The sequence below is a fragment of the Camponotus vicinus genome, unplaced genomic scaffold, assembly GCF_025532165.1.
Source record: "Camponotus vicinus isolate PSW18456_S1 unplaced genomic scaffold, iyCamVici1.0 SCAF_7, whole genome shotgun sequence".
Lineage (NCBI taxonomy): Eukaryota > Metazoa > Arthropoda > Insecta > Hymenoptera > Formicidae > Camponotus > Camponotus vicinus.
The window spans coordinates 3,506,561-3,519,079 of NW_028141979.1; the positions used below are offsets into that span (position 1 = coordinate 3,506,561).

The window sequence follows — 12,519 nt, forward strand, 5'->3', positions numbered from 1 at the left end:
TGTATTTATATTATATGAATAGTCTTATCTTATTAAAATTTTAATGTTCAAATGTCAATTCTTATATGGCATTTTATTTGACATTGCTAATTTATCTCGAAAGTTAGGAAATTTAAATTTAAGTATGCAAAAAAATAATCAATATTGAAATAATTTAATAAGAGCATATTTATGGATCTAAATAATATTCTAGCAATCCTAGATTTGTTATCACTTATTTCTATCTAGTTTTCAATTTTTTATTCTTTTAGTCATTTTATTGTAAAACTGTAAAGAACTTTAAAAATTTTAATTTTAATTCTTTATTATATAAATAGATTAATAATCTATTTAACAGAGGATTGGCAGCTGTCAGCCGACTTGAGATATGAATCTTTTATTTAAACAATCTTTAGTTTCCTCAGGAAAGTACAAGTAGTTTTTACATTATATCTTTCATCTCGCACCAACAAATAATATTCAGTTTATAATATTTAATTTTCACTAAAATATCTCGTTGTGTGTTCCGCTGTTCTCAATAATTCAATAATAATACTGTTACAAGAGAATGTTTCTTTCACAACTGCAGATAAGTGAAAAAGTATTGAATTGTGTATATAAAAGTATCGAATTATGTTACGATGTCGCAGAGTTTTGTTCAATAGCTTAAATAGAAGACGAATAGAACACGTGATAAAGGTGCTAAATGCACATTTGGCTATATTACAAATCTAAAGAAAATTACCATAGTACTACATGGTACTTTCATGAGGGACAAAATACAAACATAGTTTCGCTTTGTTAAGATCTACCTTCGTGAGTGCAAAGGAAAGATTAAGACATGTTATTTAACTCTAGAATGCACATTTCAAAGATAAAAATAATTTTACATAAACGCGACACAAAACACGTATTTTCTCGCTATGAAATTTTACAAATATCGAATCGAGCTGAGAATTTGTTACATTTATTTGTAAAAAATCATAAATTAGACAGTTTTGTTTTTTCACGCTAATTATTTATTTCAATCACATATATTCTAATATCTTGCAAATACAATCAAGTATTGTAATTTAAACGAATGAATATCTAATATCGTATTTCCACAAACGATACGAACGATTCGAGAATCTGTACCGATTCGGAAGCCAAAAGAATTGTACAGAAAGTGCATTTTAAAGTTAAGTACATTCCAAAAGATAAGTGGAAATTCATCCATTTTTTTTGCGAAGAGGCAAAAAAGGTCAAGGCGTAATGTTCAAATCGATAGTTTAAATGGAATATTTATAATTCGTTATTCACAGAAATTCAAAATATAGATCATGGAGATAAAGTACTTTACAGGAAATTCTTCTGGAATGTTTCAATAAAAATCCATCGGTTTCGCCAAAGCGTTTAATCGCCAAAGAATATCGAGACGAGTTCTCAAGTTTGCTCTCGCCTATTTTATCGACTATTAGAATGTCATCGTGCGATCTCTTTAATTAGTATGTAATATTGTTTCCATTTTGTTCGCACATATACATTTAGTCGCAAGTTTATACATTCTTAAATGAAAAGCTAAAACAAAATTGAGAATAACAAATTGTCAATTACTTTTTTTAGATACATCTATTCACTCGTAGGAAAAATTCGGCTGCACAAATATATATGTGCATAGAAAAAATTTAAAAAAGCAATTAAAAGAATAACGCATAAAAATATTAGAATCTTCTTCCCAAATGCACTGCTTCTTTAACATATCTAAATTGCGACTAAATCTATTTGCTAGATTACCTTACAGAATATAAATTGACGACTATAAAATGCTTCGCTTTAGTTTTCATTCAATATTATCTGTATAATAATAATAATAATTATTAATATAATAATAATAATAATAAAATAACGCTACTAAATTGTAAACATTAATATTAATAATATAACACTACTAATTCGTAAATTTTTAATATTAAATATAATCAAAAAATATCTATGGTTATTACTCCTGTACTTTTCCTTCCTTTTTGCTTCATATATTATTGTAATGCATGGTTGATGAGAATAATATAACAAAATACAAATTTTGGTACGACAATCATGTTTACATTTTAATAATTTCGCGATCTGCCTTCGAAAATGAAGCTCATGCATCTCTCATCCGTATCATATTTTATTATCGCTCTTTGTTTTCATTCCATCATATGAGAAAATTGGCAGCATTTCTCGAAGTTACACATTACTTCAAGTTTCGTTAATTTTAATTTCATTGCGTAGGATTCTCTTAAAAGGACAAAAAGTTTTAAAAATTACAATGGCATTAGACTTACCCAAATTGCCATAAATGTTTGTTTTCGATATCACTAGGCCTCTCTCACACGTTAATTACTTCCTTCATCGCATTCTCTCCCTCTCTCGCATTCGTTCCCTCATTCTTTCTTGGAAATCTTGGTAGCTAATCCATTCGCAGATATCGCGCAGTTCAATCTTGTGTTGAAAGTATGCGAGAAGATGAATCCTTTATGGCGCGATATCCTTACATCTCTCCTTCTTTCTCTTCGCTAATGTCATTATATTAGTATACTACCTACAGTACTTCGATATATATATATGTATATTTATATCAAGTAAAGGCCACGAGTGTGTTCAATATAAAATTGCTAATATTATCGAAACTCGCTCGTACGAAAATAGCTCGATACGGTTTTATCGGTAATGAATAGGCCACGCCATCGTTGAATCGCTTACGTTTAACCTGGGGTGATGGACTGCGCTGCGATAATGATTCGTGTGTGACGAACAAGGGAACAATATTTTTCACAACTACGATAGACAACACGTTTATTTTGAAAGAGAATTGTTATAATAAAATTTTGAAAATGAATTTAATATAGGTATTCTCATTTCTATACAATTGTCAAAATTTGTCCACAAATATGTATATTTCAACATATATACATAATCTAATTATTTTCCCAATAATTTCATATTGTTCAAGAACAATTTGTGGATTTTATTAATCTGAAATATGAGTAGAATCGAATGTGTCACGAGATTCCCTTGCTTGAAACGGTCGCTGCCCAATACGAACTTCAAGAAAATTACGCCTAAATTTCTACCTAACTCGCTACAATATAAACCGTGCTCCTAAATCTTGATTCCTCTATGGCCAATGTCCGGAAGTGGCTTACAAATCCGATTAACTATATCAATGTATAGTGTCAAGCAACTGCCCGAACAAACTCCTGTCTACAAATATGGCTCGCGAATTAAGCGTACAAAATAGAAGTTGTCCGTTAACGGGTAACGACCGCGAGTATCATCACGACGCATCAGTAAAGATGTAAATAGCTGTGATAATGATGCTGATGACGTGTGCTTTTTGAAAGCGATTTTCTTAATAACGAGGACGGACGATACGCGACGGCGCGATAAGGATCGCGACGGGCAAGGCAGAGCTTAGGTAACCAACTGTTAAAGATCGCGGAATAAGTGATCGGCAGTAAAGCTTATCGTGAAGCGAGACCAGTATTAGCACCTCACAATATATGAAAATGTTAGGCCCGTTGATGCGCGGAGAAAAGATTAAGTAATAAGATTAAGTAAAGGTAACGAACTGTGATGTAAATTTTCTTGCCATTTCAGCGAGAAGTATGTCTGCATCTAAGATAATAAAATTGCTTGGTAAATTATTAGTATATAGAAAATAATATAAGATTCAGAACTATTTCCAATTAGCTAGAGTATTTAAAAAAAAAAAATAAAATTACCATTTTTTTCACAAGACATACTTGCATAAAATAACGAGAAAATTTATCCGCGCTGCGGAGGCACGTGATGATTCTCGATAGAATCGAGATCGTGCAGCATTAATTTATGTGGAAGCATACGTGGAAGACGGTGCGAGTCGCTCGCTCTCGTCGCGTTCTCCTCGCCAAAAAACGTGCGAGCTTTGATTATCAGTTTGCATGAGGATAGAATCTCGTCATTGATCTAACGTGTCAGACAAATATCATACTCGTTAGTAATTCTCGATAATCACGACGTCATCCGTGCGCGAACTTTGAGAAAGGTTAAACTGATCGAATATGTTATTCAAATGATTCTATTTATACATCGATTGTAAAATTTATTACCTTTCTCTATTTCTTTTTCTATCTTTATCTTATCAGTATCTCGTTATCATTTTACTGCATTCCCCATTTCCACGAAGTCAAGTGAGAAATTGATAGGAAAGGATAAGGTAAGCGATTAGATGCACGTACACTAATTTACATGTTCTCGAACTGATCAACACGACGCTTGGTATTGCCCTTGCGAATCTCGCGAAGTGTCTTGTATTTGTCGCGACCTTGGCGCACGTTTTCCCTGTGAATCTTATCCATCACCGTTTCCTTGGTTTCGTCGCGCGACTGAGCGAGATCTTGTTTCAATGCCTGTCAATGGATATATTCTATAATTACAATAATGTTTCACGTGGTATAATAAAATAATGTTTCACGTGTATAAAATCAAATTTGTATTAAACATCGGAAACATATTTGTAAGCTTTAGAGAATAAATATTTGCAATATTTTAAATTAGATACAATTATAAAATGATTATTTAAAATTAAAAATAAAAAACCGAATAAAACGTATTAAAATTAAATATACCTTCAATTGATCGTGGAGACGTTCGTTTCTTTCTGCTAAAGTGCGTCGTTCCTCAACAGGATCGATTATAGTTTCGTCAGTCGCAAGGTCCTTAGTGACGTCTCCTTGAGGCACTTCATCCTCACCCTCTTCCTCGCCCTCTTCATTTTCCTCGACATGATGATGATGCGGGGTCTGATTGGCTTGATATTGCCGGTCAGCTTCTTCTTGTCTCAATCTTGCATAATAAGATGTAACATACAATTATTACCAATTATATTTAAAAAAAAAGGATGAAAAAAAGGAAAATTGCTATACTTGGCAGCTTCAAATTCTGCTTGTAATCTTCTAGCTTCCGCGTCCTTAGCCTCCACCTCTGATTGTATGCGTTGCACCTCCTCCTGCTTAGCTCTTATTTCCTGTTCGAGTTTAGCGCGTTCTGCAGCCTCCATTTCGTGCGAGAGTTCCAATTTTTCCATCATGGCTGTCAATTCCTGCACGATAACACGAAGATTAAAAAGATAACAAAGATAAAAAAAATCATGCATAAGATAAATGTGCATAATAAAACGAATATTAATTATGTGAAAATTTATAAAAAAAGTAACAATAGAATTATTTATTCTTGGCAATTTTAAACTACGTAATTAAATAAATTCGCTCTCACCTTCTGGCGATTTTCTAGCTCTTCTTTGGCAGCCTGTAACTGTTTCAGTTGTTCCTCCAAACGTCGAATCATTTCCTGAGCTTCATTCAATTCAGCTTGCCGCCTGTCCATTTCTTCCGCCATGTTTCTTAGCCTTTCTTCGTATTCCTGCTGTTTCTTCTCCGCACGTTCTCGGGCAGCTATTTCCAATTGCAGTTTTTCTCTCTGTTGTTGTTTTGCAATCTTTTCGTCTCTAGCTTGAGCCTAATAAAGAAATCAAAATTTTATCAATCTCTCATCACAATTTGACACTTAAGATATCAATGTTCATTATTATTATTCACTTTTTTTATAAATAATTAAAATAAATTTTAACAGCCATACATTTGTTGTATTTTTCAACTTCTTGTACCATTAAATAATATTATTTTAATCCTTAAACAAATTCAATATGCTATATAATGGTTACATAAAATAATGCCCAATAAATTAATCATTAATGATAACGTTATATAATCAAGATTTAGTAGATAAGTAAAGGTATATCAATATATATATAATTTACTTATATCGATTTCATAGTTCAAATATGACATATCATTGACACATAATATTCCATACCTTCATCTGCTGTACGTCGATCGTATCCGGCTTACGTCTGCGCATGTAGAGCTCGTGATTGCCCATACATAGTGCGAGAATTCTTTTGTTAATCTTCACTCTGCTAGCGAAAAAGACAAAGTCCGGTGCCTTCTTGTCGATTGGCTTGATTATAAATTTCTTATCGTTGAACGAGATATTCCGTATCTCAGACCACGGAAAGCCGATTTTTGGCGTAAGCTTATCGTCCTTCTCGTAGATGTTCAAACCTAAAGCATCCACACCCAACCAAAGGTCTGTGCCCTTCTTGTTGCGAATTTCAAAGTAATTCACACCATACATCTCTAAGTCCTACGGAAAGCAAGAAATAAAAAAAAAATACTAAAACAATACTAGAGACACCAAAAATAGCAGCATTTCTCAACTTTTCACATAGTAAAATGTAAACTACAAAAATAGAATTCACGTTAAAAAAAAATAAAAAAAACTTAGTTAAAAACTAGTTAAAAAATACTGCCTCCTAAACAAACATTGAGTTAAAATACAAGATTACATGAATAATTATAAAGTATAATTAAAACAAAACGTATAGTTATCGTAGATGCGACAAGTCTTCAGGAATGAATCAAGAAAGCTTACAGAAACAGAATTCGTAAAATAAAAATTTCAAAGATCACTTACACAATATATACAAAAATAATTTTGCAGTGAAAATAAATATCTATACACGCGCCATCTATCCGCTTTCGCCTGAAGCCTTCGTCTTTGTGGATTTCAGATTTACATCCTGTACACGCTACTTAAACAGATACCTGAGCAATTTTCAGATACTCCATCATGGCGTCTTCTCGCAACATGCCACGATGTTCCTGCCACCAATTTGTAATAGAACTATCCCATTCATCTTTGCTCATCTTATGTTGGTCAACGACGCGCTGTGGCAACAGTCGATCGTTCGCCAGGAAGCCAGTGGGATGATTGCCCTTCTGATAATCTCCATGTCTCGCTTGAACGGCGTATGAGGCCAGCAGGACGGATGTTTCCGGTGGGCAATATATTTCGTCCGTGAGGATAGAATTCTTCACCTGCAATCAATCAAAAAGCGTTGATTGTAAGATATCAATTAATAAAAAGATGTAATTAATTTTTTTGTATAATAATATTGATCAACGTGTATATTATGCTAAAATTCAATAATAAAAAAATCGCAACTTATATAACAAATAATTAATATAAAATATCTAAAAATAACGCGTGTAAATATATATTTCATGTGTTTGAGATAAAAATATTTTTTATTTAAAATTTCGGCGATAATTTGGCGAAAATCATCACTCTTCTCGAACATTGACCATATCTGCTTGTCTCAATAGCAAAAAAATTGAAACACATTTCTTGCAGTCGCGTATCCGTTGCGGAAAATAAAACGATGGGAAAAAGCAAATCAGATAAACGAATGACCATCCGGTACACGTGGCTTACTTGGAGCGACGAATAAATGAACTGCATTGTTGTTACGTTACTCGCTCTCGAATACGATTATATCGACACACGATCCAGTCTCACTGCTTTTACAGTGCATAACACGACCTGTTCTGTGACAAGGCTCAGAAATTATTTTACGAAACAGTGAAGAGCAGCGAATTAAATATTGTGTACATAAACTAAAACTGCATAAATATGATAAAGATAAATATTTGACTAACAATTTTTTACCTGAAGGTAAAAAAGTCGAAGCGTAATATCTTGTATCAGTTCCTCGGCGACGTCCTCGGGATAGAATTTTGCACGGAATTTGAACTGCAGTGGAGTCTCTTTCTTCACCTCCTGATTCATCACCTGTAAAATAAATGAAAAATAAATAACTCCGCTAAAATTATTCATCATGCTTGAGCAAAGATCACATTTGTCGCTCAAATGTGTAAAAGCATGCGGTGTTTAAGGATCGCGTTATGAAGATAATGATTAGACATGCGGAGAAAAGTTCTTGTGATGTAAGGATTATAGATGAATATACGAGACACACATGTGATAACGGATGTATAAAATACATTAAAATATAGTGAAAAAATTTGGCGTCAAAATATAATGCATTGAAAAGGAAATGTATTGATTTTCGCATGTTATATTTTATATATTTATATGTATTTGAATATGTATATGAAAATTAAACACGATATGAGAAAAACATTATTACATTATATTTTACATTTTTTGCTTGTAAAAAATTTCGATTTCACAAATTCTGATAAATTCTTTTTTATATATGTATTTGAATATTCATATCTCACCGCAAACATATTCATGTCTTGTTTGCATTGTTATTATCAGACAACAGTTCGTCATAATTATGTAACGCGCACGATATCAGCATTATCGATCAAAGACGAATATCTTTTCTACCTCTTTCTATTTCTTAAATATAATTCAAAAATATTCGTCGTTCGAAAATGTGTAATTATAATGAAAGTGCGTGTGTATGTACACTCATATATTCTGTGCTCTGGTGTTTGGCATTTGTGCCAAAAATCAAAAAGAATTATTCTTTTTTGTCCTAAAATATACGTGTTTTTCAAGCATATCATTTTACGTTAATTAAAAAAATTACGAATTAATTTTAAAAATACTATATTGCAAAACAAAAAAATTTTAAATAATAAAATATTGCATTGCTTACGAAATCACTTAACAGTAATTTATATTTAATAGCGAAATTTTCCCTTATTGTCAGTGGAATTTCCCATCAATAGCTTCGACAAATGGAATCGACCGTTCTTCCTAAAGACGCAGACGCGATTTCGTCTTCACATCAATTGATGACGATATAATCGCTTTTATTGGATTACATTAAGACACTCAAAATGATAATATCGCAAAAGTATTTCAACACGATGAATGTGTTCGTCTTAATCATTTATTTTCCATTCTCATGGAATCTTATCCAGGTGTATCACTGAAAGAACTTACGTCACGATAGTTAGCTCATCGAAAGTTTATACTTCTCGTGTTTGTCGACTATTTATCTATGAGTTTTATATATATAGCGATGAATATAAAAATATTGCTTAAAACAACATTATCTGCGCTATACTAGATAAGCATTGAAAGTTTCTGATAATTATCGCAATGAAAATTGCAATGAAAAATAAAAGTGCACTTTTTCGTGGTATTTCAAACACAATGTCTGAAAATGATACAAAACGTGTAATAATGCAATATATGCTACGTGTACTACTTTCAATATCAAGTGAGAAAGATTTAGTAATGTCACATAATACAGGACTCTTTATTTTATCATCTTTTTCTCTCGCATGAACTGCCAAACATAGAGAAATGTTAATTTATATTATATTTATTTTATAATAAAAATAAAAATCATAATAGTTGTATATTACAACTGATAATTTTTAAAAGACAGTGATATTTAAATTTATTATGCTGTTACATAATATTTCTAAGTAAATCGTAAATAAAAATGAGATTTATTATATGTCTATAATTTATTCTTCTTGTAAGAATAACAAGAATAAAACAAGATTTCGCTGTCATATATTTTCTACATAATTTATTTATAAATAGATACGAGATGTGCTCGATTTCTCGAATAAGTATTATCAGGAGTTATGTTTATTCTAGTGATTAATTCAACTAATATCAAACAAACGATGATAAACGATTATTCTGACATGTTATTTCTCTACTTAATTTGAAATTTTTTAAAAAATCTGGACATTAAAAATACATTGAAATAAAATGTGAGGATCAGAAAATTCTTTGTAATCTTACGTGGCAGATTTTTTGAAGACCGCACGGAATCACCTGCAATTATTTATCAATGTCACATATTGCTTTTACAATTATAATGTTATTGATGCATTTTTGCATCCGAAGATGATTTTCGTTTCATATGACAGATCAAAAAAGTATGTATTAATGTTACAGATAAAAAAAGAAAAGAAATAAATCGATTATGTGTTTGAGCAGCCATCTATCTAATATTAATTTATGATAAAATTATACTTTCGAATGATTATTTTACCAGCAAATTTCACTTATTTTATCAGCATATTTCGACACGCATACATCATAGAATATTACGTATATCCGTCAGAAAACAATAAAAATAACAAGGTTAATTGAATTACGGGAAACTCTAACGTATATATTTTTTACAACAGATGCAGCTTTTTTCAAATAAACGAATTGTCGCATCCGTATGTTAGATACGTTTCAAGGACAGCATTTAAAAAATCACCAGTCATGATTATGATCATGATTATGATGTAACGGCATTGCCTTTTTATTAAATAACATATGATTTGTTGCCTTTAACTATTTTCACGGCAAATAGTTAAGGCGATGTTTTTTTACAGCAACAGGTATGTAAAGTGCGATCGGTTTCTCCTTTAGAGAATAAATATTTGCAAAGAGAAGTTTTACACAAGTCTCAGATTTTTGTTAATCAAGATATATTTCAGGAAAAACAGCACTCGCGAGAGAGTTTGTGTCGCTAAAATCGTGCATCACTTCTCGTTTGGGCAACATGCAACACTTATGCTCAAAAATTATTCACAACTTACCCTAGACAAGAATGAAAGTCCACGCTTCCAGTTGTTAGTATTGCGGTTGGCATGCGTTTAAAGAATAAAAATATGGTAAAGTTAAAGTATTGCGGTGTATAAAACCATCCCGCGTATATCGGCCACGAACACACGTCCTTGAAATCATTACGTCGATTCGAGATATGTTGGATTTACGGTAAATCAGGTAAATCATGTCTTATAATGACAATAATAATTTTAAGGACGTCACTGGCACGAAGAAGAATTTAACTCAAGTCAGCAGAGAAGGAAGGTCGTCTTACATCCAATGTAATTCCTATAATTCTAAGTATAATGTCCCATGCATAACTAAGAAAAGTATCGCTATACTCTCTCGTAAAAATATGAAAGTATTTTTTTCCTAACGCAAATTAAAAATTTTGACACATTCAAAATTAATTCTTGTCGGTTTTGTGATAATAAAATTTGTAATTATTTTAATGGCTATATGTAAATTACGATTTAATTTTTTCCTTTAAATAATATAAACTTCATCCTTATAACTAATATATATACACAATATATATCACTTATTACATATAAAGAAACATCATAAATTTATAAGAGTAATTTATAAGAGCTATTCAGACCGTCAGGGACCGTCTCGAGGATAATATTCGCCGTTCCTGACGGAGTGACGTCTTCTAAATCTGTTCGATACCAAAAATAACTGAGAGCTATGAATTTGTAAAGTCTTATGTGGTCATCGATAAATAAAATCATATCCATAAATCACGTTATTGAACAGTCTAAAAGAATTTTCAAATTATAATTTAGGTATCATTTGCATGCATTTAATATTTAATGCTATAGTAACTTTAATTATCGATATTAATATTTTTAACATTAAATTTCTTCAAATTGATTATTCGTTCTTTATTGAAATTATAATTAAGTCTCTATCAAAATAAAATCTAATTAAAATTAATTAAGAAACGCAATAATTATTTAGATGTATATATCATTAAATTTTATTTAAATTTAATAAATGTTTAATGTTATTTTTCCAGTTTTCCCAAACTTCTATGATTGAGAGAAATTATCAAGTAGCTTTATAAGAGATCTTATAAAATTTTAAGAGTTTCCAAATTATTTAATCTTTTTTATAGTAATATTAATATTATAAACATTTCAAAGGCTTCTCAAGATCGTAAGACAGTTTGAGAATAAAATAACAAATCCCTCGCCACTTTTTAGTTCAATTTGTCCTCATCAGTTAGTGCAATACAATCACGGATTTGCATGCACAGCCCAGCGTGGCCTTACAAATATGCGCGATAACACAACAGGAATACCGCAGGAGAGAGACGCGGAGGATGGGTCGGAATGACACACAGAAAACGCACGTATCGGTTGCTAGATCCTGTAATGCAAACTGTTACATAACAGTCTACAGTCCACGAGAAGCGCACCTGTGCGAATTGTCTTCTTTTTCGACTTGTAACCTGTTACGGAGCGGTGATCAAGCATTCCCGGGACCAGCCGGTTAAAGGTTTGTAAAGAGTCCTTGAGACCGCATCAACCATCGTCTACTTTGAGACTATTTTTACGCGAGGCCTTTATCGCACTTTATTACGATCGCTCTCTGACAGTGACACTTACGCGATAATAAAATTAAGTATTGTTAGAATGTGGTTTAAACAAGAGAAATAGAAGAAAATGCGATAAATTGCGTCATTTCCTGTTTTTTTACGAAATAAAAACTTGTGTATTTATTTTATTAAAATTAAAATAATGTAATTTAATATTCTTTCTTAAATAATAAGGATATTGTATATCTTTCCATTTTATACGTTTAAAAAATAATGTTTATTTTTTATTTTTTATCTGTGATGCTAATTCATTTCCTGATTTACTTCTCCGCCATATTCAGTTATATTTCATCACTTTAATTTTATCAATGAAAGATTTTTTTATTGACGATTTTAAATTTTCCATGCTCTGCGAAGTAAAATTTGGTGTTAATCCCTATCTGAAAAGTACTTTGGATATTTACATGCATCATGCTTCATGGTTGCTACAACGAATTATGATCCAATTAGCGATAAATTTATCGCGCAGTTAATTGCGCGATTAGAAG

At 31.4% G+C, this 12,519-nt stretch overlaps 1 protein-coding gene across 3 annotated transcripts in view; it reads right to left on the minus strand.

The window, feature by feature from the left end:
* Positions 1-360: 360 nt before the first annotated feature.
* Positions 361-12,519, minus strand: part of Moe (moesin) — a 30,173-nt gene continuing 18,014 nt past the window's right edge. For all 3 annotated transcript variants that reach the window (XM_083103710.1, XM_083103709.1, XM_083103708.1), the window contains 7 exons: positions 7,555-7,677; positions 6,651-6,923; positions 5,860-6,189; positions 5,260-5,502; positions 4,911-5,086; positions 4,614-4,830; positions 361-4,394 (listed from right to left, as the gene is read on the minus strand). In XM_083103710.1, coding sequence (XP_082959836.1) covers positions 4,230-4,394; positions 4,614-4,830; positions 4,911-5,086; positions 5,260-5,502; positions 5,860-6,189; positions 6,651-6,923; positions 7,555-7,677 — 1,527 coding nt within the window. In that variant the 3' untranslated portion in view covers positions 361-4,229. The remainder of the gene's footprint in view (positions 4,395-4,613; positions 4,831-4,910; positions 5,087-5,259; positions 5,503-5,859; positions 6,190-6,650; positions 6,924-7,554; positions 7,678-12,519) is intronic.